Source organism: Hypanus sabinus, chromosome 30, assembly GCF_030144855.1.
Source record: "Hypanus sabinus isolate sHypSab1 chromosome 30, sHypSab1.hap1, whole genome shotgun sequence".
Classification (NCBI taxonomy): Eukaryota; Metazoa; Chordata; class Chondrichthyes; order Myliobatiformes; family Dasyatidae; genus Hypanus; species Hypanus sabinus.
The window spans coordinates 36,366,137-36,393,702 of record NC_082735.1 but is presented as its reverse complement, the minus strand read 5'-3'; the positions used below and the strand labels follow the sequence as shown (position 1 = coordinate 36,393,702).

Sequence of the window (27,566 nt, the reverse complement as noted above, 5' to 3'; positions counted from 1 at the left end):
AATTGGAAATATATAAGCAAAACATTGGAAGAAGAATGTTCTCACAGTTTTCTTGCATGGAAAGTATAGCACTCTGTTTCACAGATGGTGATTTGCAAGAGTACTGCTTACACCTGCAGCCACTGAAGAAGGATTTCTAGAATTGATTCAATGATTTGAATGATCTGGAAATTCCAGACTGGGTAATTAACCCATTTCTTTGCAAGGTGAAACAACAGGAAGAAAACTTGCAGGAAGAAATCATCAAATTCAGAATGATAAAGAAGCAAAAATGCTTTTCAAAAGTGTCAGCTTTTATGGTATGTGGCTACACTGTCATATGAAGTTTCTAGGTCTTTGGAGAAGAGCCAAACTGCTCTTCATTGCATTTCCATCCTCCTACCTTGCTGAAAGAGGATGCAGTGCAGTGAACCACATACTCACAAACAGCAGCTCGATCCGCAATGTTCCAGCTCCTCTAGCGTCTCCACTAAAATGCAATGTACAGACGGGGTACACCTGCACTACTTCAAACTCTTAATTCCAGCATAAAAAAATACATTTAAAAAGGACAATACCACCTTTGGTTGACCCGATAGAATCTGCAGTGATTGAATACACTACCATCTTATCAGCCTTTCACTTTAAAACTGGTATCAGCTTCATTAATGTAGAAGATGCAGTGAAAATCATTTCTTTTACATGCTACCACAACAGATCATGCCATACATAACAATACTGACGTTGTCAACTGAAAGCAGATTATAGAATATGGTGTGGCATGGCAGAATCGACACATAAAGTGTTCTAGCATGCTATTCATAACTGAACTGTGCAGTACATGTTCAGGACGACCTTGAAAATTAACTTGACAAATGTACTGTTAAATATTTCTTTGAACTTCTCTTACCCTGACGGCTCTCCGAAGGGAACCGATGACTATGGGTTTGGTAGGTGGTGGTTTGGAATCTTGATCTTCTTCCTTTTCCTCTGCCCACGGGTCTGCCAATTCTACCTCTTCCTCTGTGAGGAAGATCTTCTTTCCTTTATATTCTGGCTTCTCATATATCACCCAGCTGAGGAAGATCAGAGCATCAGGCAAGTTTTTTATGGTTAGATGGCCATCAGGTATTGAGTGACAGGTCCCTTTGTAAATAAAATCGCCTTTTCTGCCTTAGTGAATACCATGTACTCTTTGTTAAAATTTAGACTTCTGATGATCAGGTCATATGTAAAATGTGTTGAATGTGTAATACCCTGGTTAAGATTTCTACTACTGCCACGCTGTGATGGATTTTATTTCAGCAGTTTTCTGTAAAATCAATGTGTCCTGCAAGAAAGAGTGTTTTGTCTTCAGCTAAAGATAAGAAACCATGTTGTCCGAGTTAGGAATGCGTGTCAGCCAATCAGGATTGTGGGATGTGAGAGAAGGTTCTGGAGAGCTGTGGGCAAGAGTTTTACGAAGGACAGTAGTCTGGTTTTTTTTGGGTCTCTTGGCAGAAGCTGCAGAGCAGGGCACAAGGGAAGATGCTGGAGAACGCCACTGGAAGCAGAGCCCCCATTGCAGGCATGGAGCAGGTGAATAGCTGCAAGGGAGAAGGGTCAATACTCCTGAAAGAGAGCCAGTACATTCGACATCATCTTTGAGGGAAGTTCGGAATGCGGTGCGTGCTTTCACGCAGACCATGCATGCTGCACGTGAATAAAGAGATACTCCCCCGACTACTCCAGAATGAACTCCAATTAAATACATTTAGACTAAACTTTCTAACATTTCCCTTTGGTCAAAAAGGGAGGAGGACAATTACCTACCATCTGCCATTGGATAGGTATATGGACAGGAAAGGAGTGGAGGGTTATGGGCTGAGTGCGGGTAGGTGGGACTAGGTGAGATTAGGAGTTTGGCACGGACTAGGAGGGCCGAGATGGGCCTGTTTCCGTGCTGTGATTGTTATATGGTTATATGGTTATATTAAGGGTGTTTTCTTGGCTGTAATCAGATGGGAAGTGGCCTTCTGGAGAAGGTTCTCACTAAACAGTTGCTGTAGATCAGAGCAGAGGAATATGTAGCGGCAGTCACTAAAACGGGCAAGGTTTTCAAATATTCTAAATCGCATCACTTAATCATCACAAAACAGACTTTTTCTGTCCTGTGACAAGACAGCGATTCTATGTGTTTCAGATGTTTAAGCATGGGTATACTGGAGAATTGTTAATTTAGTTAGTGATTCAGCACAGAATAGGCTGCCTGGCTACCTATGAGGCCTGGTGTCTATGAGGAAATCTCTGAGATCTGATGTATTAACTTCACTTTCAGCCCTTTGAGTAATGCTGCCCAACAATCTGACAGCCCTGATTTAACCCCACCCCAATCACAGGACAACTTACAATCATCATTTAACCTCCCTGCTATGTCTTTGGACTGTGGGAGGAAACCAGAACACCGAGGGAAAGCCCATCCATTCCATAGGTACAGACTCCTTACAGAGGATGCAGGATTGAATGCCGAACTCCAATGCCCTGACCTGTAATAGCATCCTGCGAACCACTACGGTATTGTGTCAACCCCACTGTGCCATACAGCAAACTATTAACACAGTGAAGGGCTAAAGATAAACATGAGATTCTGCAGATGTTGGAAATCCAAAGCAAAACACAATAAATGCTGGAGGAACTCAGCAGATCAGGCAGCGCCCGTGGAAATGAATAAACATTCAATGCTTCTAGCTGAGACCCTTCTTCAGGTCTAAACTTAGGGTTAAACACCTGCTTGGATGTCATAGCACAGTTTGGGATGCTTTTGAATTTTGGACCATGGATGCCTGATCAAGAAGCCAGGCGCGGGGAGCACACAGTAACAGTATGTGTGACGAGGGAAGTAGATTTCCTTGTGGACACCAGACCTTGTGGGTCACTATGCAGACAATCTAACTCATATTTCATGCTTGCCACTTGCTCTTTTCCAAAAGAGCAGAGAGTACTTCTTTCCAGGGATGTGCATACACTTCCTGTCTGCCATTTCTGGTCCTGAGGAGACTGAGAAACACCTGAATGTTCGGATGCAGCCCAAATTAGCCACCCACAAATAGTAATTATTAATAAAACAATCAATATCTATTGGGGCATGAGGAGAGAAACCAGAATGTGTGGTTAATCTTGCTTCAAACAAGTGTAATGTACTGTAAACATCTAATTGTGAATTGCCAATTGGACTTACCATCCTCGAATAACCTTTATGGAAATGACAGCTGGAAACGGCCAGGACATACAATCGGTGACGTCACAGCTAATTTCTCTCTTGAAACCAGACAAGTTCGGCTTGTCGAATATGATCATCTAAATCCCGATATCAGTTTGGGAGACAGAAGGTAATGAGAAGCCGTGAACGGTCATCAGTCACACAGATGGCCCTTTAGTCCAACCAGTCTGGACCACAGTTTATACCACGTACATCTCAGTGCACTACACATCATTGCATCCTGTCACATCTCCTAACTTCTTTTGCACAAGGAACTTTTTTTTACCTCAGACAGCAGTTATGATATGAAACTCACTGGTTTGACGGAGTGGAACTGCAACTCTATATAACTCTGGTTAGGCCACATCTAGAGTATTGCACACAGTTCTGGTCGCCTCACTGCAGGAAGGATGTTGAGGTTTTGGAGCGAGTGCAGAAGAGGCTTACAAGGATGCTGCCTGCTTTAGAGGGCATGTGCTATCATGAGAGGCCGGACAAACTTGGATTGTTTTCTCTGGAGGCTGAGGGGAGATCTGATAGAGGCTTATACGATCTATGAGAGGTATAGATAGAGTGGACAGGGGGTATCTGTTTCCCAGAAATGGTTAATACCAGAGGGCATGCATTGAAGGTGAGGGGGGGTAGGTTCAAAGGGGATGTGAGGGGTAAGTTTTTTACTCAGAGAGTGGTGATCTGCTGTGATGTTTGAGACAAATCAATTAGAGACTTTTAAGAGGCACTTATATAGGCACAAGGATGATGGAGGGATATAGACATTGTGTAAGTACGAGAGATTAGTTCTTGGGGGTTTTTGATTTACTCTTTTGCTGATTCGGTACAACATTGTAAGCCAAGGGAACTGTTCCTGTGCTGCCCTGTCCCATGTTCTATGGAAACAGAATGGATCTGTGCCTACTGAGGAAAACTGGATAAGCAGTTCTGGGAAAATAATTTGCAAAGCTGCAGGACAGCATGAGGAATGGAACTGAGGGGATTACTCTACCTGGAACTGGCCAAAAAAGCTTCCTTCCATCTCATAATAATTGTATAACTTCTGTTCAGCTCAACCACACGATGTGGTTTTTGAGCTCCCCGTTCTCACCACTCTGTCAGTGTATTGAGCAGGTACTTCGAGGTTGGTGAGAGTTTATTTAAATCTCCATGCCTAAATACATGAGTCAGTGGCAGTAATATTCTGCTCTAAGGATTAGTTCAGAAGATCTCTGTGTTTAATTAAAAAAAAACTTTTCCTGAATTTCTCACCAGATTTATTAGTGATCCATTTAAAAGTTTTGCTGCCTGGTTTCAGACTCTGGTAAGTAAAAACATTTTCTCCACATCGCACTATCAAAACACCTGCATAATTTTAAACACGCCTTTCGGGTCACTTCTAGGTCATCGGGATAAAGTTATCCCATCCCATCAATTATTTCTGCATGATTATAAATTTCAATTTCAATAATTGACATGATTTCTTTATTTTACGGCATTACAGTTCACCCTTGTGGTGCAGACACTAGAAATGCTCAGAGTGTAGAGACATTCTGCACGCCAGCCAGCCTTGCTTTATAAACTGAGATTTTTACTTATCTTTAGTTAGAAATAAAACACAGTAACGGGCCCTTCTGATTCAACAAGCCCACTTCCCCCAATTACACCGATGTGACAAATTAGCTTAGTAACATCTTTTACCATACATCGTACGGACTCTGGGAGGAAACCGGAACACATGAAGGAAGCCCCAGGGGTAACGGGGAGAACATACAAACTCCTTTCAGACAGTGGCCAGGAATCGAACCCATGTCACTGGTTACAATAGCATTGCACTAACTGCCACACTACTGTGATCTCCCTGTGGTAATGAAAGGCTGGAAGTCAGGTAACAATGGTGGAAAGAGAAACAGAGAGGCTGCTTTTCAGATTGCAAATTCTCTCTCAAAGGGTGCTGCCGGACAGGTTCAGCATTTAACACCAATTTCTTGTTTTCATGTCAGATCTCTCACACTCATAATTCTTCTCCTTTAGCTCTAAGTTTCACTTTAGGTGCACCAGCTCGATTCAGTTTACAACCCTTCTTTTGATGTGAGAGAACTGCTTTGACCCAAAACGTGAGGAGGAATTGGGTGCTGCGGTAGAGCAGTGCTTAGCGCGATGCTAATACAGCTCAGGGTGTCGGAGTTCAGAGTTCAATTCCAACGTCATCTGTAAGGAGTTTGTACGTTCTCCCCCACGGAATGCATGAGTTTTCTCCCAGTGCTCGGCTTCCTCCCACAGTCCAAAGATATACTGATTAATAGATAATTGGTCATTGTAAATTGTCCTATCATTAGGTTAGGATTAAATGGGATGTGACTTTATCTCCACATAAATAAATAAATAAATAAAATTCTTCAATGAGTGAGTGGGGAATCTGTGGGATTCATTGCCATGAACACTGTGCAGGACAAGACATTCAGCCTTTAAAATGGAGGTTGGTAGATTCTTGATTAGTCAGGGTGTCAAAGCTTACCAGGAGAACGGGGTTGAATGGGATAATAAATCAGCCATGATGGTATAGTGGAGAAAACTTGATGGGCTGAATGGTCTAATTCTGCTTCTGTGCCTTATGGTCTTATGGTGAAAGCATTCGATGATGTAAGATGGACCATAATTGCTTTACAATGGTCATAAAGTTGCATTTCGTGTTCCACCTTTATTTGATCTAATTTGAAAGGAACGGACAGAACTTTGCTTCTTAAAAAAAGGAACATTAGTGTTGCGTGATAAACTCTGTGAAGCATTGGACTTGCAACCAATTAATTGCGATGCTTCTTTAAGAGGAGAGGAGCAAACAACCTGATTCTTTTAACAGTAATTTTACAGCCGTGACGCTGTTCACACAGGCCAACAACTCAAACCCAGTGTTAACCCTTTACAAGACCCCAACTTTTCATCTCACTCAGTCAACACGATTCTCTATTTGAATGCACGCTTCCAGCTTTGCCTTGAAGTAACTAATGCCACTCTCATTCTGACCACCCCCAGCCACAACCCCAGAAACATAAACATCTCTATCTCACCCTTCAGTCATTTTAAAGACCTTTGTTCAGCCACTCCTCAATCTTCTGGTTTCTCACAGGTGTGAATCATTGGAGAAGGATGAATGCCATTTCCAGACCACAAGGCCTCAACTGTACACACCAGCATCTTTTATTGCTTATGTACTTTGTACCCTTTTCAAGCTCCAGCTCACTATTTGAGACTTAAACTAAGTCTTCTTCCTCACCATTTATTCTCTCTACATGTTGAATCCTTGTGGGTTGAGTTAAGAAACTGCAAAGGTAAAAGGACCCTGATGGCAGCTATGTACAGGCCTCCCAACAGGAGCTGGGATGTGGACCACAGATTACAATGGGAAATATAAAAGGCATGGCAAAAGGGCAACACTATGGGAGATTTCAACGTGCAGGTCAATTGGAAAAATCAGGTTGGTAATGGATCTCAAGAGAGTGAGTTATTGAATGCCTGTGAGATGGCTTTTCAGAGCAGTTTGTTATTGGTGGTACAGGCCTGAGATTTTGGAGTACTCTGCTGATGTTGCTTGATCTATCTCTTCAAGCATACGTGCACACCAAACTGGCTACCAACCTTACTTCCATTCTGGAAGGCACCTGATCCACAGAATTCAGATTGTCTGCGCACCTCTAATTATTATTAATCAGTTGTGTGACAAACATTACGTGCCCCTGGCATCAGGCACTGGATAGTCTGGCCATATGAGTACATGCTGTTGGCTGCAGAGTGTTGTCATCTCACACTACAATGGAAAACAAAGGCTGTTTGGGATGGCTATTTTATTTATTTATTTAGTGTGGAACAGGGTCTTACAGTCATCGAAAAGCGCAGCAAAGAAACAGGCCCTTTGGCCCATCTAGTCTGTGCCAAACTATTTAAACTGTCTACTCCTAGCAACCTACACCGTGGCCATGTACCTATTCAAACTTCTCTTAAACATTGAAATCAGGCTCGCATGCACCACTTGTGCTGGCAGCCCGTTCCACACTCTCACCACCTTCTGAGTGAAGAAATTTTTCCTCATGCTCCCATTAACTTTTCACCTTCAACCCATAACTTGACCTCTAGTTGTAGTCCCACCCAACCTCAGTGGAAAAATTGTGTTTGCATTTACTATATCTACACCCCTCATAATTTTGTATACCTCTATAAAATCTCTTTCAATCTTCTGGTGTATGTTCCAAAGAATAAAGTCTTAACCTATTCAAATTTTCCATTTAACTCAGGTCTTCCAGACCTAGCAATATCTTTGTACATCTTCTCTGAACTCCTTCAACCCTATTTACATCTTTCCTGCAGGTAGGTGACCAAAACTACACACAGTACTCCAAGTTAGGCCTCACTCATGTCTTATACAATTTCAACATAAATCCCACTTCCTATGCTCAGTTGTTTAATTTATGAAGGCCAATGTGCCAAAAGCTTTCTTTATGACCCTTTTAACCTGTTATGCCACTTACAATGAATTATGGACCAGTATTCCCAAATCCCTTTGTTCGACCACATTCCTCAGTGCCCTACCATCCACTGTATAAGGCCTACCCTGGGTGCTCCTGCCAAAGTGGAGCACTGAGCACACGTCTGCATTAAATTCCATCTGCCCTTTTTCAGCCCTTTTTTCCAGTTGGTCCAGATCTCACTGAAAGCCATGATAGGCTTCCTGTCTGCTACACCCCCAATCTTGGCGTCATCTGCAAATTTGCCAATCCAGTTAACCCAGCCCTTCAAGCTGTGCTGCCCAGAATCTCACCAATTTAACCCTAGCCTAATCTCAGGAAAAATTACAATGATTAATTAACCGTCTTTGGACTGTGGGAGGAAACCAGAGCAAACGGAAGTAAAGCCATGAAAGAAACGTACAAGCTTGCTCACAGAGGACACGGGAATTGAACTCTGAGCTCCAAAGCCCCAAGCTGTAATAGCATTGTGCTAACCACTAAGCTATTGCAGCACCCCATTGTAAAGATGCTATTCTAAAAAAGGCAATTGAGCCTCATTTAAAATGGTGAAGTTGAAACTATATTTAATCGCCCACCGTTATTTTTGTGCTTAAATGAATAAATGTACTCTGAGTTCAGAGGGATTCTTTTGGAATGCCAGCTCATTTTGCTGAATAAGGATCTTAAACATCCCCTCTCCATGTGGCTCATTCAAGCTCTAAACATCTGCCCCCTTCTGAATCAAACTTTTCTATTTTCCTGTATCACCCTTTGAAGCAATGCAATGCCAACCCTTAAATCTCTAGCCAACATTTCCTGTGGTGAATGTTCTTTGCATACTCCATTATAAACCCTTCATTTTCCCACTCTGTTCCAAAGAAAATGAACTTAAATCCTCCCAAATCTCCATATAAATCTACTCTCCTCATTTCAGAAACTATAATATATCTAAGGCCTTGAGAACATTTTGAAAATCATTCAAAGTTTTAATTTTCCAAATTTTATTTATTTACTTAGCGATACAGTGTGTAGGCCCTTCCAGCCCTTTGAGCTGCTCCAACCCTAACCCAGCATTCCCCTGATATTAATCCTAGACTAATCACGGGACAATTTACAATGACCAACTACCCTAACAATTAGCATGTCTTTGGACTGTGGGAGGAAACCAGAATACCTGGAGGAAACGGGGAAATCCCATGCGGTCACGGGCAGAACGTAAAACTCCTTGCAGGCAGTGGCAGGAATATATCTCAGGAAATTATCCAGTTATCTCAGAGCACCACGAATTTGCCTTATTTTTGGAGTACAATTGAAAGGGACCTTTATGATATAAAATCATAAACATAAGAGATTCTGCAGATACTGGAAATCACACAAAATGCTGGAGGAACTCAGCAGGTCAGGCAGCAACTATGGAGAGGAATAAAGAGCTGACATTTCGGGGTGAGACCCTTTGCCTCATCCTGATGAAGGGTCTCAGCCTGAAATGTTGGCTCTTTATTTCTCTCCATAGATGCTGGCTAGCCTGCTAAGTTCTTTCAGCATTTTGTGACTGCTATACTTAATGTCAGTAAATTATCGACTCCCAGCAGTTCAGCGGCAGATTCAAAATTACTAAGGGAAGGTATTAAAGGCAAAGTGCACATTAAAATTCAGGTTAGACTCAGTGAATTTAAGAAATACAAAGCCATTCCTTCCCCTGCAGTTTACATTTCTTACCTTGCCAGGCCGTGGGATAATTTTCCCCTGTTCTTTTGGTTTTAAATTCTGAAAAGCAAGGTAACAATTAGGTGAAACTGTTGCTTAATTAGAACTCCTTGATGATCAGTGACTGGTTATAAATTAGGTAGGGAGTGTTGAAATGAGTCTGTAGCTTAATAACGTTCACTTTTTATCTCTGTTCCATGAAGATCTTTCTAACAGGTTGCATCACCATCTGGTATGGAGGGGCCACTGCACAGGATTGGAAAAAGTTGAAGAAAACTTACCCAGCACCATCATGGGTACTAGACTCCCCAGTATCCAACACACCTTCAAAATGCAATACCTCTAAAAGGCAGCATCCATCATTGAGGACCTCCATTACCCAGGACTGGAGTGGTGGGGTAGACATACATCTCTGACAAAGTAGGTATAAGGCGCTCGTTCCCTCCACTAGCCTGCAGGTCACCCTTGGGCAAGGTGTTCGACCTGTTTAGCCCCCTCCCCCCCACCTCGATCAGCACCACGTGAAGCTAATGTAACAGGTAGTAGATGGATGGGTACGATGCGTGTAACAAGTCCTGATTTACGAACTCTGATGCCAGGCAGACAACCTCTGAAGAGTATCGATAATGGTTGGGACCACCTGCCTTGTAAAGACACTGCCCAGAAGAAGGCAATGGCAAAAAAAAAATTACCAAGATCAATCATCGTCTTAGACCATAATCACCCACATCAGACCACATGGCACATGATGACATTGATGATGATGATGTCCCAGAACATGTCTCCTCATCTCTTCCATCAAGGAGGTACAGGAGCCTGAGGACACACACTCAACATTTTAGGAACTGCTTCTTCCCTTCTACCATCAGGTTTCTGATGAACTGTAACTCTTTCATTAAACCACAATTTACCAACTCAGGTGCTCTAAAGACCTTGGAGCCCAGTGCTCTCTGGTGCCGCACATAGGCCTGAAGAACTCATTATAGTTGTAAAGTCAAGAGTCCTCCTTATTGTAAAAAGAGTTCATTCCATAGTCTGATAACAGCAGGATAGAAACTGTTCTTGAAACTGGTGGCTTTCAGGTTTTCATATCATTTGCCCAAGGGCAAGGAGGAGAAAAGAAATAATGGAAGTTTGAGAAATCGATGTTCATGCTATTAAGAAGGAGGCTACTCAAACAGAATATAAAGTTTTGTTCCTCCAACCTAAGTGTTGCCTTATCCCGACAGCAGAGGAGGCCATGGATGGACATATTGGAATGTGAATGGGAAGTGGAATTAAAATTGGTGGCCACTGGGAGATCCCGCTTGTTCTGGCGGATGGAGTGTAGATGCTGGTGAAGCAGTCTACCAATCTACGTTGGGTCTTACCAATATACAAGAGGCCACACTGGGAGCACCAAATGCAGTATATGACCCCCAATAGACTCACAGGTGAAGTGTCGCCTCACGTGGAAGGACTGTTTGGGGCCCTGAATGGTAGTGAGGGAGGAGGTGTAGCACTTGTTTCGTTTACTAGGATAAGTGCCAGGAAGGAGATCAGTGGGGAGGGACGAATGGACAAGGGAGTCACATTGGGAGTGATCTCTGCGGAAAGCACAAAGTGGGGGGTAGGGAAAGATGTGTTTGGTGGTGGGATCCAGTTGAAGGTAGTGGAAGTTTTGGAGAATTATGTGTTGGACATGGAGGCTGTTGGGGTTTCCCCTTCTTTCAATTCCTCCGTCTCCGCCGCATCTAATCTCAGGATGAGGCTTTCATTCTAGAATGAAGGAGGTGTCCTCCTTCTTCATAGAAAGGGGCTTCCCTTCCTCCACCATCAACACTACCCTCTACCACATCTCTTCCATTTCATGCACATTTTCTCTTACCCCATCCTCTCATCAAGCTACTAGGGATAGGGTTCCTCTTGTCCTCACCTACAACCCCATCAGCCTCCGAGTCCAGCACATAATTCTCCAAAATTTCCGCCACCTCCAACTGGATCCCACCACCAAAAACATTGATTTCTCAAACTTCCAGTAATGCCTCCCCCCACCTCCCTTCACCATTTCCCATCCCCTTGTCCACCTCTCATGTTAGATCCTTGCCCATGCATCACCTCCCTCTGGTGCTCCTCCCCCACCCCACTCCTTTTTTCTTTCTTCCCCAGCCTTCTGTTTCTTTCACCAATCAACTTCCTAGCTCTTTGCTTCATCCCTCTCCCTCTAAGTTTCACCTATCGCCTGGCATTTCTCTCTCCCCTCCCCATCTTTCAAGTCTACTCCTCGGCTTTTTTTTCCAGTCCTGCCAAAGGGTTTCAGCCCAAAACGTCGACTGTGCTTTTTTCCATAGACGCTGCCTGGCCTGCTGAGTTCCTCCAGCATTTGGTGTGTGTTGCTCAGATTTCTACCATCTGCAGATTTTCTCTTATTTGTGTCTTGGCATGAGGATTCATCGTGGAGGAGAAAAGAAGCAGGAATAGACCCAATGATACATGTATCTCATAATCAAATATATGGTGAATACTCTCTGCCTAGATCAATGGTTCCAAACCATTTTTATGCTACGGACTTCTACTATTAACTGAAGACTCTGTGTACCCTGGGTTGGGAACCTTTGGTCTAGATAGGTGCTTAAAGAAATGTCACTGGTAGGAAATATGGGGGTAGCTGTTGCTTGGGGAGTTGCAATTTGGTAAGTGCAGACATTAGCATAGATTGGACATCATTGATGCCACAAACATCACTGTCCATGTTTTCATCTGTGGAGTTTGTCAGAAGGAAGTAACCTAACTCAGAGCATTGTGAGAGTATGGAACAAGCTGCCAGAGCAAGTGGTGCATCCAACATTGAAGTTTGGATAGGTACATGGATGGTAGGAGTATGGAGACCTATGGTTCCGGTGCAATTTGATGGGTGTAAGTAGTTTACATGGCTCATCATGGTTTAGATGGGCTGAATGGCCTGTTTCTGGGCTGAATTTTTCTATGATTCTATGATTTTAAGTGGCTTTAAGACATCATCAGATGTTTTATAGAGCCATGTGACGTTAACGTTGTGCTGGGCATCTTCAAGAAATTAGGGAAATCAGACAGGAAATAATGGCATGAAAGAAATGAAATTAAATTATTCAGACATCCTGTTGCAACGTCTTCTCAAGAGGCACCAGGATGTCAGAAATTGGAGAGTGTCAGGGGCAGAATTGTGTGTGGGCACCATTACTAAGGAGAAGGTGCATGGCAGCTGAAATGTCTGATGGTAGATAACTCACCTGGACCAGATGGACTACACTCCATCTGGAAAATTGCAAATATCACTCCACTCTTTAAGATGGAATATAGGAAATTATAGGCCAGTTAGGCTGACTTCAGTGGTAGGTTAGATGTTGGAGTCCATTATTAAGAGTGAGGTTTTGGGTACTTGGAGGCACATGATAAAATACGTCTGAGTCAGAATGCTATCCTGAAGGAATTATTTGATGAAATAACAGGCAGGACAGACAAAGGAGAGTCAATGGATGTTGTTTACTTGGAGTCTCAGAAGACCTTTGATAAGGTGCCACACATGAGCCTGCTATGTAAGACAAGAACCTATGGTATTACAAAAAAGATACTGGCATGAATACAAGTTCTGCTCACTGGCAGGAGGCCAAGAATGGGAATAAAGGTGTCCTTTTCTGATTGGTTGCTGGTGACAATGTTTATCCTTGGATGTTAAGCTTCCAACTATGATCTTCTGGTGAGATGGTGGCGCGTTCAGATGCAGCTGCCTCTTGGGAACCAGCTAAAGGTGCTTTTTTCCATTGTTAAATGTCATTTTTGCAATCCAAGGACAATGCTGGTCTCCAAAATCTTAGGGTACAGCAAATCTACCCCATCAGTGACTCGCCCATTGGCAGAGGTGCTGGACGGGGTGCTTCCTGCTAATGGAAAGCATCAAAGGTATCAGAGTTGATGCACCAAGGTGGTGTGCAGTATAACCACGGGTGATTGTCTTGGACATTTCTCTTGAGATTGCAAGACCCTGTTGGGCATTGACAGTGTAAGATGCTGCAGGTCTGTTTTCCTTGTTTGGTAACCCAAACAAATGGCAGGGGAACTGTGTGGCCTCGGTTGTAGGAGGGACTAGGTCTCAAGCCGTGGGCCTGTCTGCTGCTGCAGTCCAGGAGAGGAGACACCGAAGGCCTTGTGGCATGGCTTTTGTGCTCAGTTGGGGGCTAGCCTCTCCCATCGGAGCTGTCCTCCACTGTTCAATTGGTGGAATGATAAACTAGATTTGGTGCACATATTTGTCTTTTTGTCTGTGCATTGCCAAGAAATGCACCATCAATTTGCAGGACATGTCGCTCAATGATGTCCTAAAAGTTGTACCTCTTAATTTCTAGCTGCACTGCAAGGTCATATTCCATATACTGTGTGCATTCAAATATAAAATTTTCAGTTCTGAATTCATCACCCTTTGTTACTGGAAGTTAAATTCTTTTCCCTTTCTAAACTTTTTGACCTTTTTGGCCTTCCCTGCCGACTTTCATAATCTCTACTGCAGTCTCCTTCACTTTTACTTTATTTCCACTTTTCCAAACTGCTGAAACTACTGTTTAGTTCAAATACACACTTCACCCCATTCCACTGCATTTCTGTCCTGTTATCTGTCTATCCTTCCTCACAATCTCACTGCACACTGTATCTACTTGTACACCAGCAGCCCCATCTTCTGCCCTATCACTCTGAATCCTATCTCTGTGTCAAGTTAGTTTACACTCTCCCCAGAAGCTCTAGCAAACCAGCCCACAAGGATATTGGTACCCCCTGAGTTCAGGTATAACCTGTCCTTTCCCCAGAAGAGATCCCAATGATCCAGGAATCTGAACCCCTGCCTCTTACACCAATTCTTCAGCCATACATTCATCTGCCAAACCATCCTATTCTTACCTTCACAGCACAGTGTGTAACCCAGAGATTACTACCTTTGAGGTTCTACTTTTCAGAATCCCACCGGACACCCTGGATTCTCTTTTCAGGACCTCATTGCTTTTCCTACCTATGTCATTGGTGCCAACATGTACCACGACATCCAGATGTTCAACCACCCCCTCTATAATGCTGAGGACCTGATTCGAAACATTGCTGACCCTGGCATCTGGGAGGCAACATACCACCTGGGTGTCTCTTTCATGCTTCTGTCTGTGAATCCCTGTCACTACTGCAGTCCTCTTCTCCCCATTCCCTTCTGAGCCATAGCACCAAACTTAGAGCAGAGACCTGGTCACTGTGACCTTTACTCGGTAGGTCATTTCCCCTCCCCAACAGTATCCAAAGCAGTATATTTATTATTGAGGGGAACGGTCTTACAATGTTACAGAGACGATTTTCTATCAGGACTTGACCCCATCAACCATTCACCTCAGATATTAAAAATGGTGGAACAATGATAGGTTTGAATAAAGTTGAGAAATATCCAATTGGATAAGGAAAGATCTATTGGCTTCTCAGTCTGTTTGTGTGAGGGTGAAGATGATCATATTAAGTGACTAGTAAAGACTCTGGAAGTGGGCCAAAAAGCATGAGAGATTATGCGATGAAACGTCTTTGAAAATATTCAACGTTTGTAAATCTACATGATGGTGTGATATCATCTAAGAAACCTCATTAAACATTCCAGCAGGTAGTCAGTCAAAATTCTGATCTCAATCTCACATCACAATTTAGAGTACTTATTTGCACTCCCCAAGCCACATACCTGCTGAATAATTACCTGCTAGAGTACTGTACGATGTATCAGATATTCAACAATGATCAATTCTCAGAATTAATGCAGTTGTTCCTGGAATCTATTTCATGCATGGGTTAATCTTTCATTGGCCCCAGGAATGTGGTTCTACAGAACCTCTACAAACATCATCTATTTGAGTTAAAAACAATTTAAAAAGTGATGGAGACAATCACAAACACTTCAGCTATTTGAGAGCTTTGCCACCTGGTTCAGCCTGGGGTTATGGCTTAATCAGTACTCATCAGAGCTGCCATACCAGGGATAGGGTTTCTTCTGAACTCACCCACCACCCACATGCCTCTGCGTCCAGCACGTAATTCTCCATAACTTCTGCCATCTCCAACGGATTCCCACTAACCAGCACATCTTTTCCTCCCCCCCCGACCAATTTCTGCTTTCCACAGGGATCACTCCCTATTTGACTCCCTTGTCCATTCATCCCTCCCCCCCCCCCCCCCCAACTGATCTCCCTCCTGGTACTTATCCTTGCACGCAGAACAGTGCCACATCTGCAACTATACCTCCCCCCTCGCCACCATTCATGGCCCCAAACATTACTTCCAGGTCAGGCGACACTTCACATGTGAACCTCATGGGGTCATTTATTGTATCTGGTGCTCCCGATGTGGCCACCTGTACATCGGTGAGAGCTGACGTAGATTGGGAGACCTCTTCGTCGAGTACCATTGCTCTACCGCCACACAAAGCAGGATTTCTCACTGGACACCCTTTTCAATTCTACCTCTTACTTCTATTCTGACATGTCGGTCCATGGCCTCCTCTACTGCCACAATCAGGAGGAGCAACACCTCATATTCCATCTGGGAAGCCTCCAACCTGATCGCATGAACATCGATTCCTCGAAATTCCAGTAATTATCTGTCCTTCACCATTCCTATTCTTGTTTCCCTCTCACACCTTCTTTTCTTACTTGCCTATCACCTCCTTCTGCTGCTCCACCCCCTTCCCTTTCTTCCATGGTTTTCTGATCAGATTCCCCCTTCCCCAGCCCTTTCTCTCTTTCACCAATCAACTTTCCAGCTTTTTACTTCAAACCCCCCCCCATTTTCACCTATCACCTGCCACCTTGTACTTCTCCCTCTCCTCCCCTCACCACCTTATTCTGACTTCTTCCCCCTTCCTTTTCAGTCCGAATGAAGGGTCTCAGCCCAAAACCTTGACTGTTTATTCACATCCATAGATGCTGCCTGACCTGCTAAGCTCTCCCAGCACGTAGTGCACATTTCTCTAGATTTCCAGCATCTGCTTCTTTTGCCTAGTCATTACATTTCTGTGGATGGATGTAGGTGAAGCCATCCCTTCTGATAGGTTCTGACCAGAAAACCTTTTGTTGTAAGGGAGAAACCAGTATTAGAATTCAGCTATCACTTGAAAACTCGTATTAGATATATGTGAATCTAATAAGTTGTACCCAGCAAATTCCATCATTCATCTTTTCTCAAGTTATATATGGTAGCAAATAGCTCAGTATAAAATCAATATTTACAGTTCTGGGATCTCATCAAGCGACAGAAAATCAAATTACTTGATCAAATGACAAGTAAAAAGACTTCTTGCAAAGGGGAAATTTCTTGGAATTAAAGGTACGCTCAGATAAAAGAGAATTAATTGAGCTTATCAAATACAGAATTGATTTCTACAGGGCCACGGGGAGCCGATAGCCAGCTGGTGGAGTAACGGCATCTGCACCAGACCTTGAGGTGAGTGTTCCCTGGTTCGAGTCCGGCCAGTTCGAATCTGTGCTGGGTTGAGCATCAAGCTGGCTATTTGACCTCATTAAAAAAAGGCAAGCACTAAAGACAAGATGCACCAAACAAGGTGCGGAGAGGATTTAATTAGTTAATAGGGAGTCAATATCAACATTTGCAAATGGTGTGAAATTAAAGGACAGATGCAAGGGTTCAAAGGAAGGCTGTGGTCCAGCAGATAATCAGAAATTGTCTGGAATCTTTGATCAATAACTATATATATATATTTACTGCTGGTGAGGGAAGTTCTCACCTCAACCTTATTTGCCATCTATATTTTTATATGTATATATATATATATATATATATATATAATTGAATTGAAAACACACCTGGACTAAGATGTTAGCTGTCCTGTGCTATCATCAGTTGATCTGCCACCTGTCTTCAGGAGTTTCGGCCCGCTTATGATCAAGACTCCCTCGAGGTGGTGGGCCAGCAGTGTTAAAGCACCACCTCCCACTGATGTGCTTAACGACTTGGCATCTGCCTCTATCAGAGTTGTTGGTCGCTTCCATCCAACAGATAGTCTACTCTTCAGGTGTCCACGCATCTACTGAAGGGTTTGCAAAAGATGGATACACTGTCCGACTATCTGCCCCTCTGGACGTACTTGGTCCACGCCCATGCTGATCCTGCCTCTGCTGCCTCAGCTACAGCCCTGCTGGTTGACTTGATCTCTCTTCTAGTGAAGCCAAGGTCACGCAGCCTCTTCTGGAAAGTGAATGCAGTAAAGCCACGGCACACTACTTCGAATGGATAGCATGAGACCTTCCATCCTCTGTCTCTCACTCCGATCTTAATTCTGCATACTTGGTTAACCTGTGCTCATGGGCTTCATAGGGGACTGTGAGTTTACCAATAACTACTTCTCTACTGGTGTCAGACCAGACGATTATATCTGGACGCAATGTGGTGAAAACTATTTGCTCTTGTAGTGTGTTGGTGCAACATGCAACAAAAACATTGAACAAACACAAAGAATTATATAAAAATAGAGTTAAAGGACAGATATAATGTACTCACCCATCCATCTGGAAAAGCTGTCAGTTTTTTGGGTTTCTTTTTAGAAGGAAGAGAAATCCTATTCTTCCGAAGATCCTGTCCACTATCTGACCGACAAGTGAATCCAGGTATCGGTTTCTCAGGGATGCTGAATGGAAGGTTAGTCCTTCTAGTGCCCAAACTCTCATTGGATGATGGGGCAAATGAAGTTAGTGTTGATAGTTTATCCAAAGCTTCTGTTGTTGTGGGAACATTCTCTTGTGACAGGCTTCTCTGCAGTCTATTTTGTAACGTTGCTGGCGCTGCACTGATTTGCTTTTTAGTTGTTGAGAGATCAAGTGACCTGCTAGAGAAAGATTCTGTAGGATTGTGATATAAGGTATACAAGAAACTGTTGCTAATCCTAGATCGAATGCTGTCTCCAATGAGGGCTTCAGTGCCTTCTGAACTTGCAGTGTCATCTAAATTGGTTCTCCCAGAAAAAGAAGATTGGAAGACAATGCTGTTCTGAACAGAAGCACGTTGGGGTCCAATTTCCAACTTCTCCTCAAGCTGCATCTTCATCATCTGCCCAGGAGTGAGACTTGCATTGTCTGTCAATATCTTTGAGAAATTTTTTTTTGGAGGTTCCAAAACAGGTTGGATGGGCGAGCTTGCCAAAAGTTTTCCATCAACTGCCACAGGCTCGGCTGCCTCTGGTGTTTCTGGTGGCTCCTCGGTGATTGATGAAGATGGAGAAAGTAGTGGATTAGTTTGATCCTCTTCAATGGGAGGCAGTGTGGAAAACGGAGAAGTGAGGGAATGAGGTCTCTGGTTCCTTGCATTTTTATTACGACTCAAGAGTACGGGAACATCCAACTTACGAATAGTATCGACAAAGCCATCGATTTCTGACTGACTTTCAGAGTCATCCAGGGCATTTGTGAGACTATTCTTCATGTTACTTTGAAAGACGGCATCATCGGGTGATAGCTGATTCAAGGGGCTTCCAGGTAGATGAAGGTGTTGAACTCTATTTCCTCCTAATCCTGTACTCTCATATGAGAATTTGAGGGCTTCTCGTTGAGGCCCTGGATTCACCATTGAGGAGCTTTCAATCTTTAATTTTTCTGAATTATCCGTAGGTTTTTGCAGCAGCGTACTTTGAGAAGTGAGCATCAGGGTTTCAGCAGTTTGCATTTTCATAGACTCTTTGGGGAAGTTTACAGTATTTTGTAGCAGTCCCTCTTGGAGACTGACAAGAGAGCTGTACGGTACAGAATCCAATTTTACCTTTTGAGATCCACTTTCCACAGTGTTCAGCGAAGGAACAGTTTCAGCAATACGACCATTCCGGTCAGGGCTTTGTTGGTGCAAAGTGCCTATCTGCTGAGCAGATCCAGAAGAATTCACATACTTCCAAGCATCACTTCCATCATGTCGAGGGTCTTTGCCAGGCTGCTGGGAAGGTTCCTGCCCAATTGTCCCAATAAAGATGAGTGAATTCATGGGACTCTGGTTTTCCAAACTCCCACTCCATGTTGGATTGTCTAGCAAAGAGAAAATCTTCTGATTGTTGCTGTCACTTGTTGTGGTTGGGTCGACTCCATTCACAAATCTTTCATCCTTAACGAACAGGTTATAAATTTTATGCTTCACACCTTCTTGTCTTGGCTGCAAGGAGTTCTCCGAATTTCCATTCTCACCATCGCCAAGACCTCCATTGGTGTTTAGCAGAGTGGTAGTGTTTGCTGTTTGTGCAAAGTTAGCGTTCCCTGCAGGTTGAGAAGGCTCGACACTGGATGGGTACAGGTCAATCTCAGGGACAATTTTGCTGTTAGTGCTCATGATCTTGGTGTCACCTTCCCCTTGCTTGCAGCTGAATACTAAACCTCCTGCTTGCTGTAGGGGCTCCGGCAGGCTGGCCAGCTTCTGAAGCTCAGGTTTCCTGAGAAAACAAATTTCTAAAGATATAACACAGTTCTCCAGGAGCCTTGAGATGCATGATCTCCCCCCAAGCTATCAGACTCCTCAATACCCAGAGCCTAGACTGACACCTTACTGCTCTATTGTCCTATTTATTATTTATTGGAATGCCTGAACTGTTTTGTGCACTTTATGCAGTCCTGGGTAGGTCTGTAGTCCAGTGTAGTTGTTTTTTCTCTCTGTGCTGTTTTTTACGTAGTTCAGTCTAGTTTTTGTACTGTGTCATGTAACACCATGGTCCTGAAAAACATTGTCTCACTTTTACTATGTACTGTACATAGCAGTTATGGTTGAAATGACAATAAAAGTGACTTGACAACTTGAAAGGTAAGTACAATACTTCAAATGGAACACATTATTAGATAAACAGACCAAGTCTTAAGACAAGGTTAAGAAGTGATGCAATTCTCAGATCTGCTCAGATCACAGGGCATTCAGTTGATCATATTTTTTGTGTGACTTTGTTTACTGCTATATGTGCTTTGTGCTGTGCATGACTGTTGGTTATGTGTTTTGCACCTTGGCGCCGGAGGAACGCTGTTTCATTTGGCTGTATTCATGGGTATTCATGAATGGTGGAATGACAATTATACTTGAACGTGCCAGCTCTCAGAGCTTTCAACCAATCCTATCTCTACATTTATAATCAATAATTTCTCACATACTCATCAAAGTGGCCCCTCTGCTATTTCATTGAAGCTGTAAGCAAAATTGGTCAGGCCGTGCGACATGATTGAGGGTGGAAACATAATGAATGGGCCTTGACTGGTGACGACTACAAAAGGAATGTTACTGCAGGTGAGAGAACAATAAAGGAACAATACACCCAAGCTTGCTATTTATAAACTTGCTAGACGGATTAAATAAAAGCAAATTCAAACTGATTGAATGTTTTAAACTACAAAATTGCACTTAGAACATAGAACATAGAAAAATACAGCACAGAGACAGGCTCCTCAGCCCACAATGTCATGCTGAACCAGCTGAGAGGCAAATCAAAAACCCCTGAATTGTAATCCCTTCTACCTAGACAACGTCAATGCCCAACGTTCATGACATCTTCCTCACATCCATGTGCCCATTGAAACATTTCTTATAAGCCTCTAATATAACAGCCTCTTTCGGTCTGTTTTAAAGAATATCTATGTTTTTTGTTGTAATTTTGTCCTATGAAATCATCATTGTAAATGATGCTTTTTGATATGTTTGTACTGACTGAAATAAATTAACTTCATTCAGTATGGAGGGGCCACTGCACAGGATTGGATAAAGCTGAAGAAGCTTGCAAAGTCAGCCAGCTCCCTCATGGTACCACTCTCCCCAGCATCAAGGACATCTTTGAAAAGCAATAGCTCAAAAAGGCAGCATCAGTCATTAAGGGCCCACATCAATCAAGACATGCTGTCTTCTTAATACTACCATCAGCGAGGAGGTTGAGGAACCTGAAGGCACACACTCAGTATCTTAGCAACAGCTTCTTCCCCTCTGCCAGCAGATTTCTGAATGGACAATGAAGCAACTCACCTCAGCATTTTTGCACTACCTATTCATTTAATTATTACTATAAATATATAATACCTATTATAGAAATAAAAATATATAAATGTATACATTTATTATTGTAATTTAAAGTATCTTTTATGTACTGCATCGTACTGCTGCAACAAAACCGTAGATTGCACAACTCATAATATATTAAACTTGATTCTGCTTCACAGTACCTCCCAGTTGAGGCAACATGTGGCAATGATCCAAGAGATAGGGAATTGTTCACTTGCCCCATCATTGAATTGTTCCCACAACCTATGGACTCACTTTCAAGGATTCTCAATACTTATTGTTTATTTATTATTATTTTGTTTTCTTTTTAACCATATATAACCATATTACAATTACAGCACGGAAACAGGCCATCTCAGCCCTTCTAGTCCATGCCGAACGCTTACTCTCACCTAGTCCCACTGGCCCGCACTCAGCCCATAACCCTCCATTCTTTTCCTGTCCATATACCTATCCAATTTTACTTTAAATGACAATACCGAACCTGCTTCTACCACTTCTACTGGAAGCTTGTTCCACACAACTACCACTCTCTGAGTAAAGAAATACCCCCTCATGTTACCTTTAAACTTTTGCCCCCTAACTCTCAACTCATGTCCTCGTGTTTGAATCTCCCCTACTCTCAATGGAAAAAACCTATCCACGTCAACTCTATCTATCCCCCTCATAATTTTAAATACCTCTATCAAATCCTCCCTCAACCTTCTATGCTCCAAAGAATAAAGACCTAACTTGTTCAACCTTTCTCTGTAACATAGGTGCTGAAACCTAGGTAACATTCTAGTAAATCTTCTCTGTATGCTCTCTATTTTGTTGACACCTTTCCTATAATTCAGTGACCAGAACTGTACACAATACTCCAAATTTGGCCTTACCAATGCCTTGTACAATTTTAACATTACATCCCAGCTCCTATACTCAATGCTCTGATTTATAAAGGCCAGCATACCAAAAGCTTTCTTCACCTATCCACATGAGATTCCACCTTCAGGGAACTATGCACCATTATTCCTAGATCACTCTGTTCTACTGAAATTTGCACAGTTTGAATTTTTTGAATTTGCACAGTTTGTTGTCTGCTGTACACTGGTCGAATGGCCAAGTTGCTGCAGTCTTTCAGGGGAGGGGAGATGAAGTTCAGCTTGATGGAATTAATATGGATGGGTGCTCAGCGGTTCGCATCGATGTTGTGGGCCGAATGGCCTGTTTCACTGCTATATAACTCTAATTCTCTATACATCAAAGAAGAAAATAACATTGACTTTATATCTGACAGCATTAGGAAAAGAAACCAGGCTGTTACTAAATTAGGTTATTTCTCTAACTACGCATTATTTAAGAACTAACAGTGATGTACAAATTTAATTCCTTCCTTGTGAGTGACCCCCGGAAGTGAGTTGGAATGTCAATCTCACCAAACTCTGGGCAAAAATGGATTGGAACCACACAGGAACCGGATCAGTTGAAAATGGTTGCTGGACAATATCCAGTTATTTCACTCCCTTAATCTACCGTTCACTTTAAGATCACATTCCTCAAATGCAACATCGAACGAGACCGAATCAGCACATTTAAAAAGCTTACCCGAATCTGAGTAAGATTAATACAGCCTTCGCTGCTTGAGCAATCATAGTTAACAAATACTGATTTTTTATTTGGAACCAAATGTTTGAACATTTTAGCCAAATAGATTAAATGCTTCCTTCTTGCAGTGATCGTCTATCCTTCCCCTTTTCATCCTTTTAATAACAATTCAAACCCATAGCGCAAGAGTGGGACGGGAGATTCCTGTATTTCAAGACTGCCGTAGAAGTGGAACACAGTAACTAACCACCTCCGACCTAACGATATTCAATACCTGAAACTTTGTATAAGACGACCGAGGTGACCTTTCACTCACTAAGGTCAAACTAGACCCTCTTTAACCCGCCCCGCTGCCCTTTAGCCCAGCCAAACGGCGCCACAAAATCTCAACTTCTTCCCCTCAAGTAATAAACTTTCTGCCGCACGACAGGTGCTTTCCTCCAAGCTGATTTAAACGAGACTCTGCTTGAAGGCTGTAATCAGGGCGAGAGCTTTGCCACCCTCAACTCGGACGTGGTCCCCGGGGAGAAGTTGGTGACAGATTTTTAACTCCGTAACAGACTTGCTGCTTCGAGTCACCACAGAAGTCTAGCAATAACGAGAGGGGGACGGGTTGACACGGGAAGGACCCACCTGATAGCCTGGGCGGCGGGCGACGGCGGTAAGAAACGGCTGAAGCCTGGATCCCGACACCTGGGATGTGGTGAGACGTGTGGGTAGAGGTTTTGCGAAGGTTGCCTGCCGGATCCAGCGAGAGGCGGCTCCCGATCATTCGCCGCATTCCTCTGGCATTCCTCGGCGACTGGCTCCGCAGGTTCGCTCGGATTCGAGGTTCCACTTTCTGCCATTGGTGCCTGTGATCTCCCTCGGCCACCTGTCTCTGTGGAAACTAGGCCGCCCGCATGCCCATGTGCCCCCTCCGGCCCACCACTTCCCGCTTTGGCGAGTGTGATGATGACTTCCAACCTCGACTTTCTCACCTGGGAAGTTTTATTTCGGGATTGACTTGGCAGAGAGGTCGAGGATTCACAATGATCCTCCGAAACTGGGGCGGAACAGCTGCGGAATTTTTGATCTGTAAACCCTACTCTTTCCAGGTAAGTATTTAAGATGTGCTCAGCCCAGTCAGGGATGTTCTGTTGTGCATCAAATACCGAAGAACTAGTTTGTTTTAGTGGGCGTGACTCGAGTCTCCCGGAATTTGAGACTGGGTTCTGACACTCTAATTCACAGGGATCTTCTGGACCTGGTGTGTGTGCGCAGGGTGGCGGTTCTACCGGGCTGGCTTCTGAATGCCCCGCTCCCTTCTGCCACTGCTCGGCCCCCGCCACCCGTGGCAGGGCTGTCGAGGAATCCGAGATAGCGACACCCTTCTTATCCTCCCTCCGATTACCCAAATCTTCCAAAGCCCTTCCGTCGCCGCTCAGGTCGGTCTCGGTAAAGCGGAAACTTCGTTTCTGTGGAGGGGAAAGGGAACGGAAGAGGGTCATAAACGTGAGATTAAATTGCTTAAGAGATGCCGAAAGAATTTGACAGGCTCTTGGCGATACAGATTTAAATGTCAGGGTTAACTACTTCGTACATTTGGGTCAAAAACATAAGAAAACTTGAAAAATCTCACTAGGTCATGCTAAAAGCACCCTTTTCACCACCCTGTCTACCAGTGTCCCTACTTTCAATTCTCCCACTCTTCCCCTGATATTTTTCCCTACCCATTATTCTCAAACTCCTTTTGAACATAAGATTGAACGTTTTCCAGATCACCTATGTAACATGTATGGTGCTGCTCCCATTTCTTTTGCCAGTCAGTGCCCATTGGGTGCTGGCCAATCTGCCACTAACAGTTTCTCTGTACTGTACTTACACCTTTAAAGACAATCACAGATACATAGACAGCATTTTCCAGGCACCCACCAGCCTCTGTGTTAAAAAAAATCTTGTCTCATAACTCTTCAAACTTTCACCCTTTAAACTTAAAACTAATGCCATTCAGTATTTGGCTTCATCCTGGGAAAAGGAGTCTTATCAGTTTACCCTGCCAAACTACAGGGACATTGTTGCTTTAACCCGCTGATAATTCACTCAGCAATACAGTACTCTGAACTGATTCCACAATCTACAGACTCACTTTCAATGGCCCCTGACTCATTTTCTCACTATTATTTATTTGGACAGTTTGATTCTTTTGCACATCGGTTGTTTATCAGTCTTGGTTTGAAGATTCAAAGATCCAGAGTACATTTATTATGTATGCAGTATTTAACCCTGAGATCCGTGTTCCCGTAAGTAGCCACACAGAAAATAGAAACACTGTGGAACCCGTTCGAAAAAACATCAAACACCCGACGTGCAAACAAAAAACAAATCATACAAACGGCAAAAAAGTAAGACATCAAACCACAAAGTCTTGTGGGAATGTTCGGTGTAGTTCAGTTCAAATTAGCACTGTGTTGTTCTTTGGCTGTAAGCCATAAAGCCAATCTGTGTCAACGTGCCTGATCAAAATTGTGCAAAATAGCAATTAGAAAAGCTGCAAGCAGAAAACAAAAACACTGCAGAGTGTTGAAAATCCATTGCAATCCATGTATGAATTTATGAGAAAATTCCTTTACATGCCTGTAAGAAACTGAGTCTCAAGTAAATATATGGTGACATATGCATACTTTAAATAATAAATTTATTTTGGCTTTGAGTGCTACAGGATAAACTAACAGGATGAAGTCAAATACTGAATGGCGTAGGTTTAAGTTTAAAGACGGAACGTTTGAAGATTTATGAGACAAGAGGTCATTAGGTCTCTGGAGCATGCTGCAAGAGGAAGTGGGAGAAACAAATATGATAGCAAAGTTTAGTGTTTAGTGCAGGGGTTCCCAACCTTTTTTATGCCATGGACTAATACCATTAATCAGGGGATTCGTAGACCCCAGGTTGGGGTCCCCTGATTTAGAACAGGCAGAGAATAGAGGGAATAGAAGGATGTGGACCTTGTGCAGGGAGATGGGGTTAGTTTAAATTGGTGCCAATGTTTAGCAAGGACATGGTGCCTGTACCATTCAATGTTCTACTAATTTCATTCTATTCTTCTCACTTTTCCACTGATTTACCACAGATTTCACCATGCACCACGCACAAGAGGCTATTTACAGTGGGGGCCAATTAACATTCAAAAACATAGACCGTTGCGTTCTGTCGTGGGGGGGGGGGCGTTGGTGCTGGAGCACCTAGGGGACACAAACATGGTCACAGGGAATACTTTCAAACTCCATACACGTTAGTGCCAGAGACCAGGGTTGAAACCATTGAATCTGTGACAGGCAATTGCAATGGAAACATTTATAATACCACAATTTTTTGTCCTTTGTTAATAATCTTTGACTTGAAAACACATCACTATTACTATTGAGTGACACTAGTGTAAACAATTCCCTTAATAGTTGCCAGTTTTAATCAATTTAATTTCCCCTTGAAATATCCTTACCTTCGATTAATTGTCACCAACCAGTTAGTCAGATTTAGGGAAGCTTCGGCGTCAACTTAAAATCTCCTTGAGTTGACGTTCTTGGAAGAAATGCAAACCATTTATGTAAGTTGCACTGTCAAAGTGCTGGAATGATGTTGAGGACTGTGGATGGAATCCCTTTGGGAGTCTGTGATTCCGATGTATACCTTACTAAGTCTAGCTCTTAAATAAATTTAAAATGGCAGGATTTGAAGGATCTCCTTCCCAAGTTATTTCTTAATTCTGGTTAGTGTACGCCCACACAGTCATGATTGGCCAATCCGTGTGCGTTTTGGTTGAGCTGATGTTTTATCGTGTAACTAGATGATGTTCAATCTCCTGCCTGTGGCAAAAATATAATCTATATTAATTTCTCTTGCTTAGTCAGCATTTATTTCAAACTTCTGACAAGTCTGAAAATTCTTTCCAATGCTACTTTAGGCAACTTGATTGCAAGACTCCAGACTTTGATGTACCTGTGGTAAATTAGGGTGGTGGATGAAAATGCGTCTCTACCAAAGGTGGTTTAAGGCGCTCCTTCCCACTGCAAGCCTGATGTGGCACCTGCTTTACCCCCAAATCATGGTCACATGAGGCAGTGGGAGCAGGTGGTGGATGGTCGTTCGAGCAACTGGTGCAGATCACAAGTCCTGATTATGCGACCACTGACACCAGGCAGACAATCTCTGAAGAGTATTGATAATGGCTGGAGTCACCCAAAGAAACTACCCAGAAGAAGGCAATTGAAAACCACTTCCATCAAAAAATTTGCCAGAAACAGTAATGGTGATAGAAAGACCATGATCGCCTAGGGCATATGACATGGCGTGTGACAAATCAAGGAGAGAATGAACAAAATTGCAGCAAATGAATATATCATTCTGCATTATTACTGATGTTTAGCACCTACTTATTTCTTCTAGAAGATTCTATTTGGATGTATTTATGCCATTCCTCTCAAACAATCCAGGCTACAGTCTTTAACAACAAATTTAATGACAGTATGAATTTTTAAATA

The 27,566-nt window shown here is 43.0% G+C and overlaps 1 protein-coding gene across 1 annotated transcript in view; it reads right to left on the bottom strand.

Moving 5' to 3' along the window:
• The window catches only part of LOC132383567 (beta/gamma crystallin domain-containing protein 2-like), a 60,562-nt gene extending 36,662 nt beyond the window's left edge, over window positions 1-23,900 (bottom strand). The window contains exons 1-5 of the mRNA XM_059954710.1: window positions 23,683-23,900; window positions 17,962-19,867; window positions 9,430-9,477; window positions 3,197-3,315; window positions 890-1,055 (exon numbers count right to left, since the gene is read on the bottom strand). Coding sequence (XP_059810693.1) covers window positions 890-1,055; window positions 3,197-3,315; window positions 9,430-9,477; window positions 17,962-19,867; window positions 23,683-23,897 — 2,454 coding nt within the window. The 5' untranslated portion in view covers window positions 23,898-23,900. The remainder of the gene's footprint in view (window positions 1-889; window positions 1,056-3,196; window positions 3,316-9,429; window positions 9,478-17,961; window positions 19,868-23,682) is intronic.
• Between the last annotated feature and the right edge of the window lie 3,666 nt (window positions 23,901-27,566).